The sequence below is a fragment of the Monodon monoceros genome, unplaced genomic scaffold (assembly GCF_005190385.1).
Source record: "Monodon monoceros isolate NGI ecotype Baffin Bay Population unplaced genomic scaffold, NGI_Narwhal_1 Super_Scaffold_16, whole genome shotgun sequence".
In the NCBI taxonomy this organism is placed as follows: Eukaryota; Metazoa; Chordata; class Mammalia; order Artiodactyla; family Monodontidae; genus Monodon; species Monodon monoceros.
In genome coordinates, this window is record NW_021703772.1 from 86,598,077 (window position 1) to 86,625,712 (window position 27,636).

Below are 27,636 nucleotides of genomic sequence, written 5' to 3' on the forward strand. Positions count from 1 at the left end.
AAAAAGATGACCATTAACTTATGAAAAAAAAAGATACAGAGAAAAATCTGTGGGGGGAAAAAGGATTTATTATAGAAACCAGAACCTGTAGGAACATACCTGTGTTGCAACAAAAGAAAACTTGGAATATATATGGCCAGAAAAAGAAGATTTGATTTTTTTAAAGGCTTACATAGAGTGAGATGTGCATATGGCTGGAAAAGGTAAGAAAACAAGGCAGGGCAACTCTGTGCATTAGATCAGAATTATTTATTAAAATATTTATTAGAGGCAGAAATATTTATTAGAGGCAGAAAAGAGCTGAATTTACACAGCAAAAAAACAACACAAAAACAAACAAAAACCAAGTATCAACAATGGAGAGGGAAAATTCTGCCATTTCTAATATAGAGGAAAGAGACCAAGAGGGAGAAATTTTGAGATAAACATGATACATATGAAAAACAGATAGGGAGGTGCAATTTTACAGAAAGTTAGATGCACTGAAGATGAAAAAAAACAACGTGAAGTGATCATCACTGACATGAACTTTTTAAAAAATAACCTTAAGCTTGAATATGCATTAAAATATTGAATGTGACTAGTAAATTAGTAGAAAAATAAATAAGATTTTTTTAAAAAATTTCGAGAATAAAGATATAAACAGGCAGGTAAACCAGGTTACTTGCAAAGAACAAAATTAGATTGCTTTCATATTATACTAACAGCCTGTAGATAATAGAGCAATATAAAGATAGTTTAAAAAAAGAAAAGCTGACCAGGAGATTTGATCTGCCAGTAATTAGAATAAATTATATGGTTACGATAGTGATGACAGTAATGCTGGGTGCAATGTCAAAGAAATTAAATTGATATCTGAAATGCACTTATTAAAAAGAGAAGATAATATATAATAAAAATATAAGCATCATAAAACCATAGAGAATGATACATTATTCACAAAATGTTATTGAATGTTTGAGTACTTGAGTCATGTTACACTACACACCAAAATAAATTATGAACAAATTAAATATCACCACTAGCTAAATGTTAAAAAATACTGAAATCCTTTCAGAAATGGGCAATACAAATGAAAAGGTGCTGATCTCAGTGTGGTTAAGGATTGTATTTTAACGCATAAATGTAAAGGAAATCACATCCAAAGCAAACCAGAAATGTCTACACAAAGATGAAAACTTCTGAGTAGTAACATCTTGAGCAAAATGAAAATCAAATAAAGGTTTGTAGTTGGTGAAGAATATGTAAGATGATTAATATTTTACTACAGACATATTTGTAAATTATGGACATAACATCTGCGCCTCTTTGTGGACAGTGTTTTGTTTTTTGTTTGTTTTTTGTTTTTTTTTTGTGGTACGCGGGCCTCTCACTGTTGTGGCCTCTCTCGTTGCGGGGCACAGGCTCCGGACGCGCAGGCCCAGAGGCCATGGCTCACGGGCCTACCTGCTCCGCTGCATGGGGAATCTTCCCGGACCGGGGCATGAACCCGTGTCCCCTGCATCGGCAGGCGGACTCTCAACCACTGCACCACCAGGGAAGCCCGACAGTTTTTTTTAAAAGGTATTGATACTTGCACCTAATAGGACTTGTACACACATCGATATAACAGGCAGCCCTGCAGGGCTGCTAGCACACAGTCTGAACACACTTGCAGCCACTATATCATTCAATGGGAATAATTTTGTTTTGAATAATTTTGCTCATGATTTACTTTCAGTGTGATCAATAGAGTAGTAAAAATGATAAATAGTTTAAAAATAGCTTGGCTTTTTAAAAAGTTTTTAACCAAATTTATAATTCATAGGAAATGACCTGGAATACTTTTTTCAACTGGAAGGTATATACTTAACTAAGTCAAAGTTTTTAACTTCTGGGTTATTTTGTTATTTATCTTCATAGAAAATGATCACAATTTGACTAGGTAAATGGAAATTCATTTTTTTACCTTATTAATAAAAAATGACTCATTAATCACATATTAATTCAAAGGTCCAGAGTCTCAACCATCAGCTGTAAAGGAACACTCTTAAAAATTGGAACAAAAATCACTGTGGCAGTGAAATTTAAGAATTGGATGAGCAAGTTGATTGTAAGGATCACGACCTGTATGAGACTCACTTCTTTTATATGTGATGAAAATTATAGCTTTAATGGCAAGTAGCTGTATGTGCTAAACCTCATGTTTAGCAACCTCATGTGCTAGACACCATCTAAATCCTGAAGTTCCCTAAGTCTGTATCTTTATCTCTGATTCCTCCCTAGCTTTCAGAGTTTTTATTCCCTCTTTAGGATTTATTAATAGAAAAGCTTGAGAAGCATTACTTTATTTTTTTTATTTTGTTAACGTTTTTATTGGAGTATAAGTGCTTTACAATGGTGTGTTAGGTTCTGCTTTATAACAAAGTGAATCAGTTATACATATACATATAGCCCCATATCTCTTCCCTCTTGCGTCTCCCTCCCTCCCTCCCACCCCCCAATCTCACCCTTCTAGCTGGTCACAAAGCACCAAGCTGATCTCCCTGTGCTATGAGACTGGAGAAGCATTACTTTAATTAACTTACCATTTCTTTTTTAAAATAATAATACTGCATTTATCAACTGCATGGGATATTATATATTCACTAAGTACAGATCCTTTTAAAGTAGTTATGATTCATTCATTTTCATCTTTTTGAGACACAAAAAGCTATAGGTGTTTAATAAATACAACTTGATGTGTTTGGAGATAAGTATAAAACATTGAAACCATCATACCAATCAATGTCATAAACTTATCCATCACCTCCTATAATTTCTATATAGATGAAAGCATGTGAATATAATAAACCCATGTTGGCACAGGAATATTTAGAATAGGAAACGGGTAAACCATAGTATTTTCTCTTTCTTAAAGAAATCTACCGAACATAGCCTTCTAAATCAGAAAGCTTATTTTATTTCCTTGAAAACCTAAGGTATTCTAATTTTTTTTCTTACAACTCTTTGAAGTATATTTACTTAGGAAGGGCAGCATACAGCAGGGTCTTCCCTTTTCATTTTGTTGGATAATTTTCTTTCAATTAATATTATCCTAGTTTAATCTTTTAAATGCCAACTTCTGTTTTACTCTTAATCTGAATTATTTGCTCTCTTCTTGGTATATTCTATATTATTTGATGGTAACATACCCATATTTTATCTTTACCAACTTAGTTGTCAAATGTATACTTATCCAAAGATTTAATAAGCATCTAATTTATCCAAAAATATTAATACCAAATGTGCCACTCTATTGCTATTCTAGAGGTTATTTAATTAAACACATTTTCAAGTCTAGAATGTGTAGTTTTTAAAAGAATAAATCAGTACTAAAAGTTTTTACCTGACTTGCATTACATTTGTTATAAAGAAAAAAAATACTGATTTATACAAGGCACAAAAATCTTTTACTCTTTCTGTTTACAGCCGTATACACAACTATTTTCCATTCTTTTCTAACACAGGACTCATTTTGTTTTTTCACATTCTTGGGAATTCCAATCAGTTTAATTGTTTGACAGAATTTTCTTGCCTTTCTTCATAAGGTGTAAATTTTTCAAGTGCCAGCAACATATGCTAGAATATTTCCCAGGAGTCGAAGCTAATTGCAACTTGGTTTACTGGGTCTTTTGTTTGAGGGCCTTTTTGTTTGTGTTACACCAATACGCTGTACATTCGAAACATAGGACTTAAAACCAATGACTTCCAAGCAAAAACAAAACAAAACAAAAAACCTACACTCTGTAAAATTACTTTGCCGTGATAGCTACATACATAAAGTTGAATTGCAATCATTTTTCACTGACACTAGTTGGTACTTTCACTAAAATTAAAGTAGTTTTTACTTGTTGTAACAAATCTATAGTATTAAAAATGAGGCTTATGAAGCAAAATGTGTTCCTTTGCTATTGAACAATTTACACTGAGCACCCTCATTTCGTCTTCCATCCCATCTAATATTATCTCTCTAGAATACACCTCAGAAGGATAAAATTCATAAAACTCAATAGAAAAGAACCATGATTTCTTATGCCAAATATTTGTATTCCAGAAAACTGTTATTTCAACAACAAAAGTGCTCTACAGTTTATTTTTTCAGCAAAGCATTTCCTGAGAGACCAACAAAATCAGGCACAGTATGTATGTATTCAATATCTTTAAAGATGGTATATAAATATCTATGACCAGAAGACAGCCTTATTTGATAATACGAGACATATATTCATTTACCATTGAAAAAAGGTGTAAGCCTATTAACATGGTTCAATTACTGAATGAACTTTCCAACCCTCACCTCATTTTTGACACCCTCATAAAGTATTTATTTCACTCTGAATTCTTTGACCTTTAGCTCCTATAATTCATGCATTTGACTTGGACTTAAATAATTATTGATGCACATTTTCTATATTCTCAACACTCTTGAACTAATTTAAAATAGATATGAATTAGTATGCAGGTTGTCATGTGTTGTTGAATAACTTGAACTCTAGTTTCATACTCAACAGTCTTTATCAAAGAAGCTGAATGGTTCTTTTAAATAAGTCACTATGTCACCATCAATTACAAGTATGCAATCAATTATGTTAAATGTTTTTTATCTCTAGAATGGCTTGATGAAATGTTACTCCATTTAAAGAACAACAACAACCCTTTAGATCGGGCAGGTTATGTCAAGTGAGTTGAATATGTAGTTGTGTAGGGATTGTGGTAGACTCTATTATTAGTTACCATTTATAACAGTGCATCTCCCTGCAGTGGCCCTGCACATGGGAGGATTATAGTGTGTAGTCTCCTGGCTGTGTGACTTCCTTGGTCCCATGAAATGAAGACAGACCTGACATATGCCACTTTCAGACAGGAGCTTAAAGGCTAGCATGTAGCTTGTCATATCTGTTCCAGACAGAGGCTATTCCTTCAACCTGTGACCCAGAATGAAGACAGTACAGAGCTGAGCAACAGAAATCTGTTCCTAAAGTCTATCCTGGATGATACAGGGACCATAAATTGAAGTATGGTAAATCAAAACCCTGATGCCATTTGGTCCTTTGTATCATTCTGTTAATGTTTACTTCATTAAGTCATTATAGATCTTTTATTTATTTGGAAACATGAGTGAATACTAAGCAAAGTTTATGGGAGAAAAGTAAGTGTAAGGATTTTGTTGATACAATGGAAATCCTACACAAAGTAACTTAAGAAGTGATCCCTCTTACATCTCTCTGCCCCTGAGTCAGATTGGACTCATCAAAGTAGACAATTCAGAAATATTTCACCTTTAATAAGTAAATTTAGCAGATTCATATGCTAAGTGAAAAAAATAAATAATAAATATGAATTAGTAATCACAGACATACATCATTTCTTTGGTAAATAATGTCATATATAAATCATGTCTTTGGTAAAAGCAATCTAATTACTTACAATGACAACTCCTGACTACCTTTAGTTCACCCTGTTTGGAGTTCCAGCAAAATTAGTAGAATTGCTACTTAGTCACCAATAGCAAATAAGTACTCTACATAACCCAAGTATTAGTTAACTTTCTTAGAGCTTGCATTTGAAAAATAGCTCAGCTACTTTCTCCAGTTACTGAAATTTGCACCGTGATTTGATTTGTGTTACACTGAAAAAAAATAATTTTGTTTGACTTTAGAAGATAAAGTAACATGTGTTATCAAAATGGCATTTTATATGGAGTGGAAAAATTATTTAAAATAAACTGTGAAACAACGGATGTAATAGGAATAAATGGGAAATAGTTGAGTGTTATTCAATTTCTTAAACATAAATTAGACATTTTTGAAAACTGACTTTTTCCAAGATTCTGGAGTTCTACTCAGTACTGTGAAAAAGTAGTAACTGAACACACAATTTCTAAAATAACTACCAAAAAATTATTTAAAACCTAGACTTTGATGTAACTGAATAACTTTATTCCCTGTTTTTCATCAGTTTTTGTTCCTGAAGTTAACCTAACACAGATTTAGAAATAATAAACTCTTGAAAATTGAAAATTTAATTTAATTAAGGAATTCAAATAAATTTTTAATCCAAAGCAGAGTATTCTTAGTATCATGCAGCTTTAACATAGAATATACCATGCTTATCTTTGGGTTTAATTATGTAAAAAAAAACAGAAAGAAATAAATGAATTAAAACATCTTATTTACATATTTTAGGAAGAAAAAAAGAAACTAAAAATTATATCGATGAAGATAGGTCTGGGAATCACATGTTAACCTTGCACAAATAAATACCTTCTGACCTGAAATATCCTGTGAAAATTCTGAGGACAAATAATAGCATTCTCTATGTGTATATTTTTCAAAATTAAAGGAATTGCTAGAATATTTAACTCCAAAATGCAAAGCAACATGGACTTCATGCTTTTTCCTAACTAATGGTTTTTGACATGAAGGTCATTTTCAACCTTTAGGAACAAACAAAAAATACCATTTGCAATGAAAATATGACAAATATAATTTTCTTAGGTCATCTGCAAGCTTTTCCATCAGCAGCACAGAAATCAAATTTCTTTTCTTTCTCCCAGAAACTCTTGAAGTGCCAAAACTTTTCAGCTATATTTAGATTTTCCAACTGTAGCTCTATCTGGTCTTATGTCTTACGGCTCAAATTTTGGGTTAGAACCTCTATAGTTGCTGGCCTAACAATGACCTGTGACAACCCTGGGTCCTGTTGATCCAGACCATTTAAAAAAATAGCATAAATATACAATAGTCTCTGATTTTTAAGAGGCCAAGAAAGATACTATCTTGAAGACTCTGAACATACTGTTCCATGAGCATTTGCTGTGATTTTTTCTCTTGTAACTTTTCAAGCCAAATTATGTTGCCTCCACCTAATGTTGCAAAAACTTTGGGTGAAAGCCCAAAGTGATTCTGAGGCTCTGGTATGGTTCTGTGTAACCTGGCATCTTTCCTGGAAGTTAACTTTGTTAGGCGGCTATTTCTATAAACAAACTGAGTAATAGAAAAGACACATGATGAGATGAAATGCTACTACCTGCATTTTCTCTACAACCCTGTAAGGAACTAGTGCTTGGTAGTTAATTATTAGAAGCTGACACCATGAACTGGGTTTCCACAACCTTTACAAAGGCCTTTTATACTGGCTGGATTTTACTTTCAAATATGTTATTTTTTTCTTCTAAAAATCAAGCCATTGAATTTTCTTTGTAGGCATATTACTTGTATCAATTAGCTGCTGCTCTGTAACAAACTAGCCCCAAATTTAGTGGTTTAAAACAATAATCTTGTATTTGTTTACAATCAAGAATCTGGGTTGCTCTTAGATATTCTTGAACAGTGATATCACAAGTCCTGGACCTCCATGACAGGTGAGTCAGTACACTAGGCAGCAGGAGTATTTCTGGATGTCATTCACACATCAGCCTGGCTATCCATAACTTAGCAATGCCTGCAGCAAGCTCAGGCTATGGTGTAAGCTCTTTGACTCTTGAGTCATATGACTCAGAAAATTCAATGAGGAATTACAGTATAATGCTGCTGTGGAGTTTGTGGCAGTTTATAAAAAGATCCTCACAATGAAGACCCCCAGGGTTGTGGAGGAAGGCTTTGCTTCCTTCAGTAAAGAAATCCTCACCACCTAAAACATAGCTCCTGGCCTATTACTGGGTTAGAACAGACTGAGCACCTGATCACAAGACGTCAAGTGACTATGTGACTTCAGCTCCCATGATGAGCCAGGCATTGTCAAATCCATTGAATAATAATATTGGACAACAATCCATGGATGGAAATGCTATATTTAGAATTTGGCCCAAGCAGGTCCAGAGGGCCTAAGTAGGTTACATGAACACATGGCTCAAAGCCCCATTATATCTGTCACTATTGGAGTAGTGCTTCTCCCTGAGCTTGCACCTATGGCCTCATGGAAGTTCCTAAAAGCCAACTGATGAAGGATGAAAAAACTCAAGCCTGATTCATGAATGGGTCAGCTCAGTATGTTGGTGAACACCAAAAATATGAACTGCAGCTGCACCATAGGCCGACCCTGGGGTGAGCCTGCAGGAAAGTGGTGAGGAGAAATATTCCCATGGGGAGAAATATAAGAAATAAACTTGACTTGTTCACTCTGTAGAGAGCAGGGCAGCCTGAGGTAAGCATATAGACTGATTTCTGGAAAGTGGAGAATGACTCTGCTTGTTGGTCAGAGGCCTGGAAGGAAACAGTCTGGAAGGCTGGAGATAAAGGAGTCAGTGGACTCATGGGAGTAGGCACAGGACATGCAAATCATTGTGTTTCATCTTCATGTGTTAATGTCTACCAGAGAGTAAGTACACCAGATGACTTAATCAGTTGAAGTCCTCTAACCTTTGTCTTTAGCCACTTGGAACTTGTATAATACACTCATGAATGGAGTGGCCCTAGTAGCAAAGATGGAAACTATGCACAGATGCCAAACCATGGCTCCCTCTAACCAAGGATGATATAACTCCTACCACTGCTGATTGCTCAGTCTTCCAGCAGCAGAAGCACAACTGAGTCCTTAAAAGAGACTAACCAGGTGCCTGATAGCAAATTCACTGTATCAGAGCCCTTCCTTTGAAAGTGGATCCCGGGATCCACTGTTCTTACTAAATAACATATTATTTGGTAGCAATCAACCTAATAGAATAATGGAATGACTTCTTAAAGTCTCAGTTAAGGTGATGGCTTAGGGATTAGACCCTGTTTGGTTAGGGTGTTGTATTGCAAGATGCAATATATATACTGAATCATTATCTGATATATGTTACAGTGTCCCCAACAGCTAGATTATATGAGTCTAAGGACCAAGAGGTAGAAGCAGGAGTAGCTCCTGTAGTAACCCATTTGCAGCATTGATACTTTTGACTTTTGCAGCTTTGGCTCTGCTAGATTAAAAATTCTTGTTCTTGGGATGGGGGAGAAGTTTGCTTCTGGCAAGGATTAGTAATGGAATCACTGAACTTAAAGTTATAATCACTGCTATGTAACTATGGATACTCAAGCAGTGGACCAACAGACAAATAAAATACCTGCTATAATCATGAGGATAACTGGCCCTATTATAATGAGAAGGTGAAGTTGCTTCTGTACAATGGGAGTTGGAGAAATGATTCAGGAACTTGGGGAATTCACTGACATGTGTCTTGGTGTTTCTGTGCCTGGTGAGAGCAGTGAACTGTCAACTGCAGCAAACAGAGGCTGGCACTGTCAAAAAATTAAGGGCTCAAATCCGTCAGGTATGAAAGTCTGATTCACCTCATAAGGCAAACACAACAGACTAGTTGCAGTCCTGACTGAGGGTGAGGAAAATCTAGAATGAGTGGTACAAGAAGTAGATGATTAATAGCAAATATGACCTCAGACACAGTGGCAGTAAAGGAGTGTAACTTATACCACCACAACTTTTTTACTACCTCTTTTGAAGAAACTGAGGCCAGCCACCATCTTGGAATATTCAGAAATGGATTAAGGTTAACATGAGGTCCAAGTCAACTTGAGTATAGCAAGGAGTGAATTGCATCACATACTTCTTGTGTCCTGCCTCACATCCTCTTGGCTTTACCTGTGACTCTAGCTGTAGCTGGTGTAAACATTTCTGTGAGGGCTTCACATTCCTTTGTCCTGACTTCATCTTGCCTCAAGCATGCACCAGGTATCTTTCACTTTCTGTCACTGGTATTCTCTAGTCTAAGGAGGAGGTCACCTGAAAGATGTCTTGGTGCACACACAGACACACACACACACACACATGTGCAGCCTAAAAGTCAAGAAGATTTAAAGGTATTATCCCATCCGAGGTGACCCTAAACCAAAGGGATGAGAAGCTGATGAACAAATGCTTCATTCTGTTAATCCTCGGGTGAAAATTCTGACAAGCATCCTAGCCGCTTTGACCCACTCAATAACGTTCCTTGTAGTGCCTTTTTCTCCTCTGTTTCACTCTTTCTAGTTCTGAATTCTTGCTTTCTGGGACACCTCTCAAATAAACTACTTGCTACAAAATTCCTAGTCTCTAACTTTGGTTTGAGGGGGAACCCTGCCTAAACCAGAGGGCATATATGGCAAAACTGTTTGCTTAAAGAGAATTCAAACCTAGCTTCCTATGAAAGGAATGGATCATTCCTCCACTGAGATACAGCTGTCACTGTCATAAAATTTAGCATAAACAAATACACCATTAAATGCCCTGCTATAAAATGTAACATCCAGCAATTACATACTAAAGGATTTAAGGTGACATCATTCATTATAGTATGTGAATGATTCTCCTGGCTAAATGGGAATTTAGTGTTAAGTAGCTGTAAAAGCTGCCAAAAAGCAAATGTTATTGAAACAAACATTAGCAACTTATGACTACAGCCTGGAGCGTCCTGACCATAGCTACCATCTCTATTACGGAGCCATTAGAAGCCACTATAGGGTTGTATCCAAGTTGAATAGGAGAATAATTTACTTGAAATTTTATACTTATAGGTGAAAGAGACTGGGGCATAATCATTATAGATTTTACTTTCTTTCTAAGGTTTTATTGTTGTTTTTCATATCCTCTTCCTAAATAGAGACAGGGGTAGGGGTAGGGGATTAAGCGATCTTCCCAGGGAAAACTAGCAATGTTCTTCCATGAGTCAAATTAAATATTTTGAGGGAGAAAACATTTTAAGTGGCAAAAGTAGGTAGTTATCGAGGGTATTATCAAGTATGCATTCACAGAGTGAAAATCTTAACCAAGAATTTAAAAATAAAACCCACAGTCTTACTTTAAAAACAGGCATTTACAAATTTTTTTGCAAAGATAATATGCATTTGATATTATGATTCTCCCAAGTTAGTGCAATGGCCTTTTGTTATCTGACTTTTACTAAATTATAAGGTGGTTTAAAGATGTAGGCAAATAGCTGGCAGAAACTGAGTATTAACTATTAAATATCATCCCTGAGAATTCAGGACTGAGCTTCAACTTTCCTCCTGGGGTAATTTTAACTCATTATCTCCTATAATCTTTAAAGACTTGTGATCTATATAAGCATACACTTTAAGGATCAGGATTTTCATTACATACAATGAGACATTCTACAGTTATTAGAAACAAAACATACACTGAAGTTGCCAAGATAACCCTACTGCTTCTGATTAAGAATGTGTTAATTCACTGATGCTTAAGAACCATCAAAATTCCTTAAATTACATTTTAACTATTATATTTTTGATAAAAAGTACAGCATGAGCTGAATATTTGTCATTTAACTTGTAAATCCATGAAGAAAGATGACTTCGTAAATCTCTGAGTCATTACCAATTAATCAGATTTCTTCAATATAACAATTGAATGACTGGGAAGAAATCTTGAATTTTATGAAGCCCTACACATTTCTCTCTTTTGACGCTGTAAATTATGTTATTTCCAAAATCAAGCTCAGTAAGTGGTAACTTAAAAAAAATTCATGCTTAGATCCAAAAGAGGGATTACAACATCTCACATATATTCTTATTTAAGCAATATAGTATATCTTTAGATTCAATAAATCTTCCTAATATTTGACTACATATTTATTTTCTAACAGAAATGAGTGTTGATAAAATTCATCAGTCAATAACAGCCAAGAATAACTTCCTTAGATAAGTCATGGAAAATATACTTTCATGTTCATGACAAAAATTACACAAGTGTGTCATTGCCTCCCCTGAATCCTCCATTCTATGACAGGACAGAGAGAAAGGACTGCCATCAGATGAATAACATCTAGGGCCATGGGATTTCAGGTTTAAGCTTAACAACATAGAGACCTCCTTTGAATACCTCTCCAGAGCACCCAGCCAAATCAAATCAGCAAAGTCAGTGTTGAAATGCCAACTAGCCACCAGATGGCAGCAATGCTTTTATGAATAATGCGGCATTATGTGCAGTCCATCTAACATTTCCTATGTTAATAATAGAACAATCCTTACTTTAGCAAAAGGACAGATTTGTTCGTAATGAGGCCAGCCATTTTTTTCATGTCACTAGTTATATTTTGTGGGATCTATTTGCTTTCTAGAATTTGGGCCCCCCCAAAATATTTATTTTCTTACACATTAAACATTAAATTGTTGTTGAATTTCATTTTGATATCGTGGTAGAAAATGCCTGTGGCTTGAAACAAATATTTTCCTTTCTGATGGACAAATAACATCTGCGGTTGTAAATGTTCCAGTGTAGCTGTCAAAAGAGAAGGGTTTCACATAATTTCCTGCCACCCTCATCAGTCATCCTACACATCAAAAGAGTGTGTTCATAACCTCCCTTCCCACGAATTGATTTCAAATCTATCACAGATCTCAAATATCAGAAGCTTCTCCTCTACTTGATCATGGGTGTGAGAATTGTGAAAAATGAAGCACTGTTTAAATTCAAGTTTTAAAAAAAATCCCTAAAAACTATCAAGGTCTATATTACTCAGGAAGGGAATCCTCAATATCAATGTTTCTTTCCCTTTTGGGGCTGTTTGCAGCATTTGTTAACTTCTCCACTGTAAATTTTTTTTGGTTTGCACATGTTCACCAAGGAAGTCAGACTTAGAATTTCTCCCAGTGCTGGAAATAAAATGTTAGGCAAAGTGGTGGGATGAAGGCCAAGGATCTAATAGCTCTCTACTAAAAAGAAATTCATCTAAAGCCTCCAAGTGAATGTGCCTCCCTTGGTCAAATCACCTCATACTGATCTGTTATCTGAAAAGAGTTTAACAGCTTCCTTCCTGATCCTTCCCCACCATCAGGCATTTCATTTCATCATTTCTCTTAGATCATTTCTCAACATTCTGTCAAGATAAAAAAACAGCCTCCTCTCCTTTTCAAATACCGAGAATCCTTAACTGTCCTGCAGTGTTTACAGCCTTGCTCTTGAATATTTATTTTCTACTAAATTTTTAGTAACATATTTAACTCATATATTGAGAGGCTGCATAGATTCTACAAGTGGCCTCTCCAGTTCTGTATGAATGCTGGCATTTTCCTTTAATTTTAAACTTATTTTTTTCTTGTGTACATTTCACACCTTTGTTATGGATGCTTGCTTTGTTATTTTCTTATACTGCTTTAAACACTGCTTTGAGGTTTGAGAGTTTTGCTCACCACTGCCCAGATTTTTCCCTGCTCAGTGACTTGTGGCATATAAATGCTGTGAATATATATTTTTTTCTCTTGCTTTCAGGTCCAGCCTCATTACCTTATGTTTCTAAAAACTGAATGGCATCAACTATATCTCTGCCAGTGATCCTACATTATCCAAAACCACTCAATTTTATTTCATCCTGTGTCACCCTCATGGACAAGCTATAAAATGTCATACCATTTATTGGCCCCATCTATTATTTACCAGCTTTAGGGATTAAATCGTTCCTTTTTCTGGAAAAAGCCTGTTTACTATTAAAAGAAATCATATTCATCATGAAATAAACACAGTTGTTCTCCTTTAAAATATAAAATAAGAATTTTGAAACAGATATGAAAAAGGAATAAATTGGTTTGAATGTTGTCTTGCTAGCATCAGTGTAATATCTTTTGTACTTTACAAAAGGAAAATTACAAATGGAAAAACCATAACACTTGATGATTCTACTTTGATGCCATGAAATCCCCCATTGGCAGTGGTGGCTTTTGCTCAGGTGGGTGTTATGAAGGCCCAGGTTTGACCCCACATAACTCAGCTAGCCTCACTCTGTTCTGCAGACATGGGGAAATGCACTGTTAGCCCATGTATGGCTCAGTGACCAACACACCAGTTCTACCAAAACATCAAGAAACAGAGTGTGTTCCATTAAGAGGAGAGGATTTACATCATGATGTCAATAAATGAAGAATGGCATGTTGCATTTAGCCTGGTGTCAAACTAAAATCCAGAATTTATTCCAAATGGACAACTCTTATCTTTGAGCACACAGAGCCAGCTATTCCAGAAGGCGATGTGAAGTGAGCTAACCAGTGACATAAGCCCATTAGGTAACTCACATCCATTCTTCTGATAAAGTATTAGAAGTATAAGAAGACAAGTTGACATTTTCTCTTTTTTTTCTTTATATTTTTAATTTTGATTAATTTTATTTTATTTTGGAACCTTAAAATCTTGGTTCTCTTGGCTAATTTGGGACAAAAAGGTACTACTAGTATGGCTATTGTCAATCTATACTGTCATCCAGTAGCATTCTGCTTTGATGAGAGTTTAAAAACAAATGAAGACAGTAAGGTAGAAGACAGTGAGGTAGCATTGTGTCCTTTGGTAGTTAGTATAATAAAGAAGCTGTGCAAATGAGACCATATCCTCACAGACTTCCATGCTTCATGGAATCACCAGGCAACATAAGCTTGCTATTGTTTTATTTGATAATACACCCAAGGTATCAGTATCTTAATTCTATACTTGAGATTATACCTGTTTTTTACAGAGATCTTTATTACTTCTCAAAAGTTGAACCAGAAAAAAGACAGTGGTTTCCAAGTAACATGGTCTGAACAAACAGGCATGTTCTTCATTTGAGGGGTGTACTTGCCATCCAAGGACTTGTTTCTGTTTCTCTTTTCATCAGTCAGGCTAACATGCTCTTTGGGTCTCACCTTAGATTTCTGCAATCAATTTTATTTCCTGCCTCCAGGCTCTCTCCTTTGCAGTAAGTCTTATATACACCCTTAACGTTAATATTCCTAAATCAAATCCCCAATGATAAAAAATTATACCATTCCATTCATCAAAATTCTTCTGTGAAATCCCACTGGTAAAAAATGAAGCCAAAATCATCAAAATAATATCCCTTCCCCTTCAATCAGAAAAAAAGTGTTGTCCTGATATCTAAGTAGGGGAATAAAAAGAGTTACTGTTGTCTCTCATTTGGGGGCATAGTAGCTGCACTTGTCTCTAAGTTCCCCTTTGCAAGATGCTCTCAATAGCTTGGTAGAGGCTTTCAGGGCAAAATGCTTTTCTTAAAGTGTTTACTGGGATATGACATTAATTAAATAACTTGTATTGATTAGATATTACATTAATTATACTATTTACTTATAGACTAGGATATTAAAAATAATTTCAGTAATGTTTGAGGACATATATCCTTAGACAATGAATGAACAGATTTTCAATGGTATATTTAATCTTAGTCTCTTGGTTAAGTTCATAAGGTAGTACAGAGAGTACAGAGACCCTGAATTGCATTTCACAGAGGCATACCTCTCCTACCCATTTTCTTCCAAAATCCACATCTGGAATTGTTCTCAAAGTACTGTGAGATGATGTGGTTAGAAGATGAATACAACCCCATCTTATTTATGTTAAAAATCAGTCCTTTGGAGTTGCTTTCAAATACAGGGCTGTTTCACTTTAACCTTAACACAGATGGGAGGCAGGTGAGTTAAAGGCTTCTCTCTTATTTCTTTGCTGTGAAAAACTGTAAGCTGGAGGAGGGATCCTACCCTGGGTTCTACATAAAGTTACAACTGACATCGCCAAAACTGGAACACACGTCCCCAGACTCTTGTGCTCTCTCCACTGAACCTTCTGAATGATGGATGAATATCTAATAAGTAGATAAAATGATTGGGGACAAGAAAAAACTAAAAAACCAACTGTATTAGACATTAATGCTGCTCTTATTCTGGTTTATTTTTAATGCCATGCCTTTTAAGATACTGTGAGTAATTCTCCAAAGTGAAACCAGCTTTACTCGAAATCTAATGAATATATGAATGTGAAGAATCATCCTTTTGCATTTAGTCTAACTACAAGCATTGAAAAATGAAAGAGAAAATTGATAAAAGCTCAGATTTATTTTAAACCATCACTTTTAACAGAAGGAAATGGATAAAAGCAAAATACCAGTAGTTTTCCTTTTGGCTTAAAATGACATTTTCCAAGATGTTATTAAATTATCTTCGCATTAATAAATTTAAGTAGTACTTAAAGATTTTAAGCTAAGACATATTCAGATCAGGAAGAGCTATCAAATTATGTTTAAATGTAAAGCATATCCATGGAAAATATTACATGAATATGTTTAATATACATTATAGTCAGAAGACTCCATCCAAAGTCAGAAAAGAAATACAACTAATGATAAATCTATTCCGAGATTTACTTTTAGGGACAGAATTGGCTTCCTTGAGATATTTTTATACGTTAAAAATGAGCCCGTGTAATGCAAAAAAAAGAATCTCAAATCCAAGAAATTTGGCCATGGTTTTTGTTGAGGTTATAAATTGGTGGTGAGAGGAAAAAAAATAGACTTTCATCTTCTTGAGTCATTTAATTTTTTTCTGCCTTTAAGGCAGGCAATTGATACAGTTCTAATCAACCATAATTCATTAATAGTAGAATTATCTTATTTAAATCACGTAATCTGTAGATGAGCCTGCTGCATGTTCATGGGTGAAATTTTTTGAAAATTTTATTTGAAAGGAAACTCAGAAAAACTGAGGCCTAGTCACCGTCTGGCTCTGAGAAAAGGTTTAATTATTTCAAATGAGTAATCAACTACTGTTGTAATGAAAATGACCAAGAAAACAGATAGTATTTTTCTTATTCTTAACCCCCATTTTAAAAAGTGACTAGAGATGACACTCCAGAAATCATCTTGGAATATAGAGCCTATATTGTGGACACAATTTCTTAAAATTTTTTTATGACAATGAATTTCTTCTCTTTTTTTTTTTTTTTTTAACTGAAGCAATGCAATTTTAGCCTTAGCAGTAACCACTGAATTGGTTAAAAGGTTTCCAGTCTTCTGGTTTAAAAATGCAGTATGGGATATAGTCTCTATCTTCGTATATTCTTTGAGGAGGCAAAACTAATTTACATGACAGGAGTAAAGAATATTTTAGTGCTAAATTAAAAGGCATGGAATTAATTACAGTGCTTGGGACCATCATATATTTAATAAGAGGGCAGCTTCTTGGAAGCTGGGAATGTTTTAGAGGTGTGTCATCTATTTATTTGATAGCCATATCATGAACTCCTTTTCCCCAGACTTTCAAAAATGTTTAGCTCAGAGAGCCTTATGTTCAAAGGAAGGAAGGAAACCTGAGTGAAACTTTTCCTTCAACTTTGAAACAAAAAGATAGTAGATGTTTAAAAATTACTGATTGTTATAAATTATTTTACAACCATTTTCTCAACTGAACTTCTATTGAAAAGCTTTGTAAATGCCTGACGTATCCATGAGGAAAGAGAAGGTGACAGAAGCACTGCTTATGTTACAGATGCTGCCTGACAATACTGCCATCCTTTCACATGGTTTTATTTAGTTATTACAAGTATCTCTCTGTAAATGACATTTAGGATTATTTAAGATTATGTTGTAATCCTTTTAATCCTCAGTGCTTTAAATTTCAGGCTAAACACCAAAGAGCAAACTAGCACTTAGCAGAAATGCTTAAAACATGTGATCTGAACATAAATCTTTTTATTCACTCTTTCCCTGATGAAGACCTAGGGTTGCTCTTAACTAAGAAAACTCGTACCACATTTCATTACAATTTACTTGGTTGCTAAATGCTTTCTCAAGCTACATCAAACTTGTGATGGTCCTTGACAATTACGCTAAATGCAGAATTGAACAAAAGTTAGCAGCAATGAACATTTACTAGTTTAACTTAGAGTGTGTATGACCTTTATAATAAATACAATATGTCTTTCAGTGTTGGTAGTGTATGTCTGTGGAAAGGACCATTCTATTTCTTAACGTCAAGCTATTACATGTGGGTATATACATTGACACATACATCATATATGCATACATGTATGTACATTTATACTTTAAACACATATTATGACTTGTCTATGTCTACTTTACATATATATATTATAGAAGTTGCTAAATATCTTTAATATATTATTATTAAAGCTACTTATGTCAAAAACTGCTCTAAAATAGGCAGATGTTCTTGAACTCAGCCAGTGAGCATCATTCTGAATTACTGAGAATAGTTGAATACAAAACCTAATTAGTTAATGCTGGCACAGTTATGTTACTATGTACCAATCAAATAAGATTGAATCTACATCAAGAGTTTAATAAGACTTTGACTATAAAGAAAATTTGACTTTTAATGCAAAAAGAAAATGAACTCAAATGTCCAAATGACATATACAAAGGAAACAAATGAAATCCTTCCATTTTTTTGTGTCACAGATGTTTGCTTCTGAGTCTTTCAAGCATATCTCAGGCACATGTTTGCTTGTTTTCCTCTTCATTTTAAGTTCAACTTCTCTAGAGACATTGTAATTATGTGGCATATAACTGCTAATCCATCAACTTTTTAAAGACAGATTTCAAATTTTAAATTATTTCTAATTTTGCTTTTCCTTGATTTTTCTTGAACCAAAAATCTCAAGTCATTTGCTATCTGTAATCTATAATTCATAGACTGAGATTGAACACCATGCCTAATTCAAACTTGGTATTCTAAAGCTATTTCTGATGTAGCACATCGGCTAAAACTGTGATGGTCTTTTTCACGGAGGAAGAAATACTTCATTATCCTGTAGGTAATGAAACCCTTGAACACACACACTCAGATACCCCAACAATGCCTTAATACCATGTTTTTGAGATATAATCATGTTTATTCTGATCATTTGAGAGTTATTCCAGCTAATGTACCTCATCAAATATTGATGCAAGCCATCTAGAGCTAGCTCTCTGACAAATCCTTCCCGATGCTTTTTTGTTAACAGAACTATAAAAGCTATCTATATTGTTCCTCTTGAAACGCTTACTTTCACTATGGATACGTATTAGTCAATTTTACCTAAGCTCATATGTTTAGATGATGAAAAGATTTCAGCATGACAAGAAAACCACATGATTCACCCCAAAAAGAATGAAGCAGGAAATTAAACCTGAAACTTTCTTTAGTTTTATTATTTGCAACATCCTTATCATCACCTCTTGTTTCTCTAAACTAAAGGGTACAAGACAAAAAAAGATAAATTGGATGTAAGAAAACTGAAGTCCCATGAACTGCTTAGGTATCTTACAAACAAAGCTAACTGGCAAGATTTTCACCTCCAAAAAGCTACCAAAAGTGAGAATAGTTTTAATATCTTTGGAAGTACCTACATTAAGAAATAAGAAAAATGAGTAAAATATTATAACAGAGGTAGTCACACCCCGAAAAGGTTAGGATGATAACATATTATCAATGTATTGGTTTAAATATACATCTATGAATATTATATTCACAGCTATGTAAAATTATACTTAAATATTTTCTTCCATATTCGCAGCCCTGTACACATCATACATGTTTGATTATCATCCTCATTTGTGATCTAACTTAACTCTTCATAAGGTTAACAGAAGGAACTGAAAAAGTCTTCCTTAGTTCAACTCCGAGGGTTTCTACTATTCAAGAATTATGTCAGTGTCAAATTTTAATGTCTTTATTTTTGTTTTGTTTTGTTTTTTATAATGTCTTTATTTTATAACATTGATGATTAGGATGCTAAACTCACAATACATAATAAAACTAAACCACTTAGCTCACCCTACCCTGCTCAGAACTAGCCATACTGATTATCTAGGTTGTCACAGAGGCTAGGATTATAGCCCCTAAATTTTCTTATTTATAGCAGAATAAAAAAAAAAAAAAGCAAGAGATTGGGAGACAGAGTATATCACTGATCTACAATTCCTCACTTTAAAAAAAAATTTAATTTTACTTCTTGATTCTGTAATCACCTTCTAATCACTTTGGGCTTTAGTCCCTTGATTTCTTGGCAAGTATATTTAGTTTTCTTTATTTCTTTTTTTTGTTTTTCTTCTTTCCTTCCTTTCTTTCCTTCTTCCTCATTTTTGGTTAAAAAGAAAAAGGAAAACAAAAAAGTCTCTACCATATAAAAATGAATACCTAAATAGAATTCAACTATAATCAGAAAAATAAGTTATTCCATAATATGTTAAAAGTGTTTTTTCATGTTGTTTTGTTTTGTTTTTTTAACATAAGTCCAAATTATTTGGCTAGAACTCATTGAGCATCTGGAAAATGCAAAAACAAACTGAAGATCAGTTTTTTCTTCCCAGTGAGAGTTCAGATAAGAAATGTCACCTACCTATACTTCTATAAGACCGAATACATTAATTTTAGTGATACATTTAAGAACAGAATTGACTTTTCTTCAAGTGTTAAAATGGTCTCAGAAGACATTTGATACAATAATTATGATAATCTAGTTCCTACTAAATGATATAAATTCTAAAATATACCTATAAAGTTATTGGTTACTTTGGAGATATAAATTAAATGTCATGTAAATATAGAAAAAGATCAACTTCCATAATCTGAAGTTATTAATTGCCAAAGGGATTTCAGTAATATCATATGTGAAATATTAAGTTTTCCCATTTCCTTTCTTTCAAGGATTTCATCTGGTGCTTTCCATTCAAAGGAACATGATTGAAATTATTAATCACAGTTATTTTTTTCCAAAAAATTATACAATATGAAAAATCCAATTTTTATAACTGTTCAGCTCTCTCCATCCCCCAAGTTACATTGGTAAATATAATTTATGACTGGAAAGCAGGAATGGCAATGAATGCAAATAGTTTATCATAATTAGCAAATCTTACTTTGTTTACGTCTGAAAGTCCTACATTAAATCTATTTAAGCCAAGCATTCTAGGTTTGAACCACAAACAGCTATCAAATACACTGCAAAATTTAATGACTTTCGGGTATATAATTAATCACCACAGAACATATATTTTGTATTTAGATAGCAAGCAGTCACCAGGGAAAAACAACAAAACAACCAAAATTCAACAAGGAAGAGAAGCCAGGTTTTTCACAATGACCTCTACACAACTAGTTCATGCACATGAAAACATCGTAACAAGGTAGTCTTGTTTTGATTACCCAAGAGAGCTCAGATTTAGAAGGAATAGGAATAATTTGAATCTATGTAGCATTCTTACCTGAAAGACATTCTTTCTGCTTGATTTTTCTTTGGCCCATTCAATATATGCCCCACACAAATCCACACTTTCTGGTTTGTGCCCAGTTTTCTGCAAACGAAAATGCAATAAGAATAAAAAGCATACAACACTGGAGATGCATGTCAGAAAAAATAAAGCTTTATTGACTTAGCAGCTATATATTCATGGTATAAAGACTTTCTTATCTTTTTTCCAGTTTCAAATAGATATCCTCACCGTCATGTTCATTGCAGCATTATGTACAATAGCCAAAACATGGAAATGACCTGTGTCCATCAATCCATCAATGGATGAATGGATAAACAAAATGTTTTATATAATATAATGTTTTATATTATGTGTGTGTGTGTATGTATATATATTATATATATATACATACACACACACACGTAAGTTAGACAGGAGAAAAATTCTGCATGATTTCACTTTTATGTGGAATCTAAAGTCTAATTCATAGAAACAGGTTGGTTACCAGGCACCGGGGTAACTGGAAGATATTTGTCAAAGGGTACAGACTTTCAGTTTTAAGATGAATAAGTTCTGGGGATCGAATATACAGCATGGTGACTATAGTTAACACTTTACTGTATACTTGAAAATTGCTAAGAGAGTAGATCTTAAATGTTAGAACCACACATACACACACACAAAAAGGTAACTATGTGAGGTGATGAATGTTACTAACTAACCTTAGTGTGGTAATCATTTCACAGTATATCTGTATATCAAATCACCACATTTCATGCCTTAAACTTACACATTATTGTCAATTATATCTCAACAGAGCTTAAAAAAAGAAAAAAAATTTAATAAATATTAAGTGCCAACTGTATGCCTTTTAGAAATTCATTTTTCAGACTTTAAGTCTATACACATAAGTATAATGTGTATTTGTATTTAGTAAATTTAATTTAGATCAAATAGATTATGGTGTGTGCCTCCTTTCACACAATACAATGTGTATGTTAGTGAAAAGCTGTTTTTACTTCAGTAATTCATAATAGTTAATAGGAATATCCTCTGTATTTGCCTCTTCATATTTTTATTTAGTTCAAGTGAATCACACTTACATAACTTTAAATTTGCAAAACTCCAAACATTAAACAAAAACTTACCTGTTTGGGAGATTTTTTTACTATTTTTAAAGAAAGTTAAGCCACATTTCAAAGACTCCAACTATTTTCATATGTTCTGAGCTACTCTAGGTTTTCCTATAGAGAAATTCAGTTTCCTCAAGCCATTTTCAATAGAATACTTTAAAATTTTAGTGTAAAAAGCTTATAATATATTTAGACAATGTTAACAGTATGAACTTTAGGTTAAAGCATAAAATTATGGAAAAATGGCAAAAATTTTATAAGAAATCTGTCCACAATTGTTGCCTCATAGCCACTATGTTCTATCGGTTTAAAAGAAATAAATTATTTTTCAGAAGAAGCCAGAAATATGGGGTTTTTTAATAGTAAATTGTGAGATTTTTTGATCTTTGGCAACTCAATAAAAATTTTTTTGGAAACATTATACAGGCCAAGCATAACTTTCCTTCAGGATAAATTCGGCTGGCAAGATGACAATTGATAGCATAGCTTTCCTTTGTCATTTGGTAGTAATCTCAGGAAAAACTAATCAAGATGAGCATGACTCTTATGGATGCTTCAGATACTGAAATATTTTTACTGTTTTCCCATAATCTGCCACCCAGGTCATCACGGCTGTGGAAAATCTCAAGGCACAATAATAACGTTCATTGTTGAGTGATTTATGACATAGAAAAATTAAGAAAACCTGCTTCTACAGTTAATTGAATTATGGGACGCTCAGAACCAATAAACATATATAACAAAAAAGATTATCTCTCCCACGTAATGCAGTCAGGAAAAAAAAGATGGAATATGATTTTATATAAGAAGAACTTTTTATGGGCCAAACACTTCTTATGTGTTTTATGGCTATCAATTCTTTTAATGCTTATAATACCTGTATGAAGTATTATTATTTTTTAAAATAAATTTATTTATATATTTTTGGCTGCGTTGGGTCTTTGTTGCTGTGTGTGGGCTTTCTCTAGTTGTGGTGAGCAGGGGCTATTCTTTGTTGCGGTGTGTGGGCTTCTCATGGCAGTGGCTTCTCTTGTTGCGGAGCACAGGCTCTAGGGGCATGGGCTTCAGTAGTTGTGGCATGTGGGCTCAGTAATTGTGGCTCACAGGCTCTAGAGCGCAGGCTCAGTAGTTGTGGGGCACGGGCTTAGTTGCCCCGCTGCATGTGGGATCTTCCTGGACCAGGGCTCGAACCCATGTCCCCTGCACTGGCAGGTGGATTCTTAACCACTGCGCTACCACGGAAGCCCAGTAGGTATTATTATTATTATCATGTTACAGGTAAGAGAATATGCCAGAATGGTTAGGTAAGCTTTCCCAAGGTAACATAGGTAGAAAAGGAGGTGCCAGGATTTAAATGCTAGCAGTCCCTCCAGAGTCTGTTTTTAACCACTATGTAGTCCTTAAAAATTGAATATACACTATGATCATATTCATGCTAAAACATGAAACATTTTGGGAAAAGATATGCTTTTCTTACTAGACTAGTACAGACATATTTATCTTGTTTCCGTCCTTCTCTGTTGAACTTGATCTTCCCATTGGGCCTTTACACCACCTGTTTACCTGGAATACCTCCCAATCTTCACATGGCTGACTCCTTCTTCTCCATCATGTCTCAGCTGAATGTCACCTTGTCAGAGGTCTTCTCTCTGACTGTCTTATATAAAATCATGGCATTCCAGGACTCCTGATTACTCTCTACCTATTTATTTTAATTTCACCACAGCCTTCCTCCTAACCGAAATTAATATATATATATACACACACACACACACACACACACACACACATATATATAGTTTTATATGCTGTTTTTCTCCCACTGGAATTTAACTCCCTGAGCTGTGACCTTGTTTGCCTTTTCCTCCACTATTTTTCCAATGTATGGAACAGTGCTGGTACATAGTTGTTGTTCAATGAATATTTGCTAAATTTGTGCATGAAGGAAAATACCAAAATGCAACTAGCATTTGTGCTTTGGAAGGAAGGTTTGGGCGTCTTAAAATTCCTAACTTTATAACAAGCAAGATTTGTATCTGGTCTAATGGTTAAGTAGTCTTTGCTTTGTGATTTGGCAAAATGTAAACAGTTTAATGGACTCATATGTGGATTGAACATAGGATTTCACAGAATCATGCAATAAACACTTACTGTATATATACTAAGTGTGGGTGTGTTAGCTACTGTGTTGGCCTATATCTTGACTCTTCCTTTAAGAATCGTATCCTAGCCTCAGACTCTGTATAATTATCTATAGACTCTCTAGAGAAAGAGAGAGAGCTAGAGGAGACTTATGGGTAAAAAGCAATCTAAGCTTTGCCAGTGTGCTTACCATCTAGTTCTGCCAGCTTCTAGCTGTCCTCATCAGCGTCATATGCTAAATCCGATGGCTTTGGCACCTGGCTTGGGTTTATCTCAGTCCGAACACTGCCCATTACACTTAGTCACCTCCTAGTGCTCATTCATGTGACTTTGACCCGTCTCTTACATTCTTCATGAGCTCACTGCTTTACCTCCTCTCCACATTAGCAATCTTCATTGTGCTTTCTGCCTAACAAATCCCATTTTCTGAATCTGCCTTACTCCCATCTTGTTATGTTTGATTTTCGAGGTTATTGAAATCTGCACACCTTTGTGTGTTGTCCCAGCCTCTCAAGTCCTTGATTTCACTTCCTTTCATGTCCAGACCTGTGCCTCTGATTGTGCAGTCAATTCAGCCTCTCTCTCTCTCTTCTTTCTCTCTCTCCCTCCCTCCTCATTGGATGATCCACTCCACTCTCTCATCCACTTTTTCTTCTTCTACAATCTTCCTCATATTCCTCAATTCTAGAGAAATAACTTGACTACTCAATGTAGTAACATTACAAATAATGGCCACCTACTTCAGCTGGGCTTTTGACTCTACTTAGCAATACTATTGTTACTGTGATAAGGACACAACGTATCCATGAAATCATTACCAAGACCAATGTCATGAATACTTTGCAAACTTTTTATGTGCTCCTAGTCAGTTTCTACTCTTCCTCATGGTACCTCTCTCCCAAAGCTTTACCTTTTTCAAGCCCACCAAATGGCTTACTCATAATTCAGAGAGATCATAGAGCCCTGGTGCTAGAACATTCGCCATTCTTCCCTCTTTCATAGTTAGTCTGTGTAATGCAAATGAACAAACAGAAACTTTAATAAATTTCTATATGTCTTGCCCTCTGAAAGCTTTATATCAACTTCTCATTTATTCCTTACAACAAATTTGTGAAGTTAATACCATTGCCTTTAACTGACATGTGAAGAAAACTCAAGCAGGGAGTGGTTAAGTGCCTTACATAAGCTCATGCACTTAATAAGGACCTCAGCTGAGATACAAATTCATTTTTATCTGACTCCAAGTCCCAAGTCCTTATCACAACACAATATACTGCCTCCCCTCCATACCTATCCTTTCCTCCTGCTAGGTCACATAATGCCTTTTTCAGGTCCCAAAGTAAGAATTAACACTTTCTATTTCTTCCTTGTAAGTGTCATCATTTCCCACTTTTGCATCTGTTTCCCAAAATTCTGGACCTGGGTCTGTGACTCTGGTCCACCTGTCCAATGAACTCCCATGTCTGGGCACGACAGTGTCATCTATGAGCATCAAAATTACCTGGCCTATCGGTGCCATATACTGCATGAACTCACAAGGCATGTCTTGTTTTGCCTCAGAGTAAGAGATGCTCCTTCTTCAGCCCAAGGTTTTTCCTCTATAGTTCCTAATTCTATCCAATCTCATTCCTTATTTTCCCTAAAGTAGATTATATCCTTTAGACTATAATCACACTGAAGTGATTATAAAAAAATAAAAAATAGAAGAAAGCAAGCACCAATGCCACAACTTCACGTTTTCTCAATCTCACCTATTTCCTTTCATGATTACCACGATTCTTCAGAGTTTCCTGCAGTCACATTCTCTGCTCCTGTTCTATTCTCTTCTCAACCCACTGCAGTCTTTTATCCCCTTCCTTGGTTAATCTAATTCGTCTTAACCATTAAGGTCAACAGGAACAGTCTGATGCTTTCTCTCCCATCCACATTCTGGTTGAACTCTGTAGTACTATGAGATTCTGCTGGCCCTTCTTAAACCCTCTGTCCTTCAGCTAAGGAGACATTTTCTCTCCAAATTCTTTCACCTTTTATACTTTTCCTTCTCTGTTTTTTTTTTTTTTTCCCCTCACTGACTTCTCTTCCTCAACCAACTTCTTAACTTCTTAAACGTTAGTAATCCCTGGTTTATGGTTCTAGGCTTTCATTATTTCTCATAGTTTACATGATTCCTGTGAGTTTTGATTTTGCCTGTGGCCTGATCCATCACTTATTTATGTTAACTCCCCATGATTCCTCTGGTCCCCAGCTCCCTCTTATGTGTCCAAACTCTATTTTCTAACTATCATTAGGATATAGCACAGACATCTTCTTGAAATCACTGTCTTCTTCTCAGACTTGTCCCCTTTTTTCTATTGCTTGTCTTGGCTAATCATTTATCTCCTTCACTCTCTTCACTTTCTTAGTTCTCCTCTTTCCATCAATAGCCACAACCAAAAGGTACAAAGCCCAAATTCCAGAACGAGATCACAATCTCTTTTAAGTTCTTATTTTCTCTCATCTGAATTTCTCTCCTTCCCATTTCCTCTGAACTCAGTAAAAACCATTTCAATTCATTCTCCACATTTTGAATTTTTTTCCTAAAATACAAATCTCACAATATTTCTCCTAGAAAACTTGTTATCTACAAGATAATGTACAAATCCCTTAGTAGAGTATACAGGCTTCTTTTCATCATCCCCCAACCACCTTTTTAGTTCCATTCATCCCTCCTTTTTTCTATACATCAGCAATGCTGAATTCCAGGCAGTTTCCAAAATGCTACATGCTTTCACAACTCTATATTTTGGGGAAGTGAGTATGCATGTGCCCTTTTCATCTGGAACACAGTTATTTCTCTTTTCATCTACTCTCTTTGCCTGCCATCTGCCCCAATCCTGCTCATTTTCATGATGTAACTCCAAAATAATTTCCACGAGGCTCTCCTTCACCTCTGCAGGCACAGTCACTCTTTCCTTCTTACCATTTCCCCTACTCTGAAAAACATTTTTTTTTTTTTTTTTACTATTTGTTTTGTTATTCACACATTGCAACTACTTTTTGATGTGTCTCTTTCCCCCAGCTATACAATCAGAGAACAAGCTGGGTTTGTCTTATCGGTCTTCATTTTCCCCAAATTTAGCAAAGTGGCCCAAAGTAAGCACTCAACAGAAGTTTGTTAACCTTTGAATGAATTTATGAACTGGATGGAAAATTGCAACAGAAAATTTCCAGATTCATTCCAATGAATTAATAAAATTAAGAATACAGCTCAGAATTATAGTTTACAAAATGAGAAATATTTAGGACATAAAAATCACTACATTCCCATTTATACTGACCTTTAATAGGAACTGATCTTATGGCAAAATTGAAGCAAATAATAGAGATTTGGGGTGAATTTAAAATATGCCAGAAAAAGCT

At 34.7% G+C, this 27,636-nt stretch overlaps 1 protein-coding gene across 1 annotated transcript in view; it reads right to left on the reverse strand.

The window, feature by feature from the left end:
* The window catches only part of ARHGAP15 (Rho GTPase activating protein 15), a 604,198-nt gene that overhangs the window by 471,992 nt on the left and 104,570 nt on the right, over nt 1-27,636 (reverse strand). Inside the window, exon 6 of the mRNA XM_029224609.1 lies at nt 20,975-21,064. Coding sequence (XP_029080442.1) covers nt 20,975-21,064 — 90 coding nt within the window. The remainder of the gene's footprint in view (nt 1-20,974; nt 21,065-27,636) is intronic.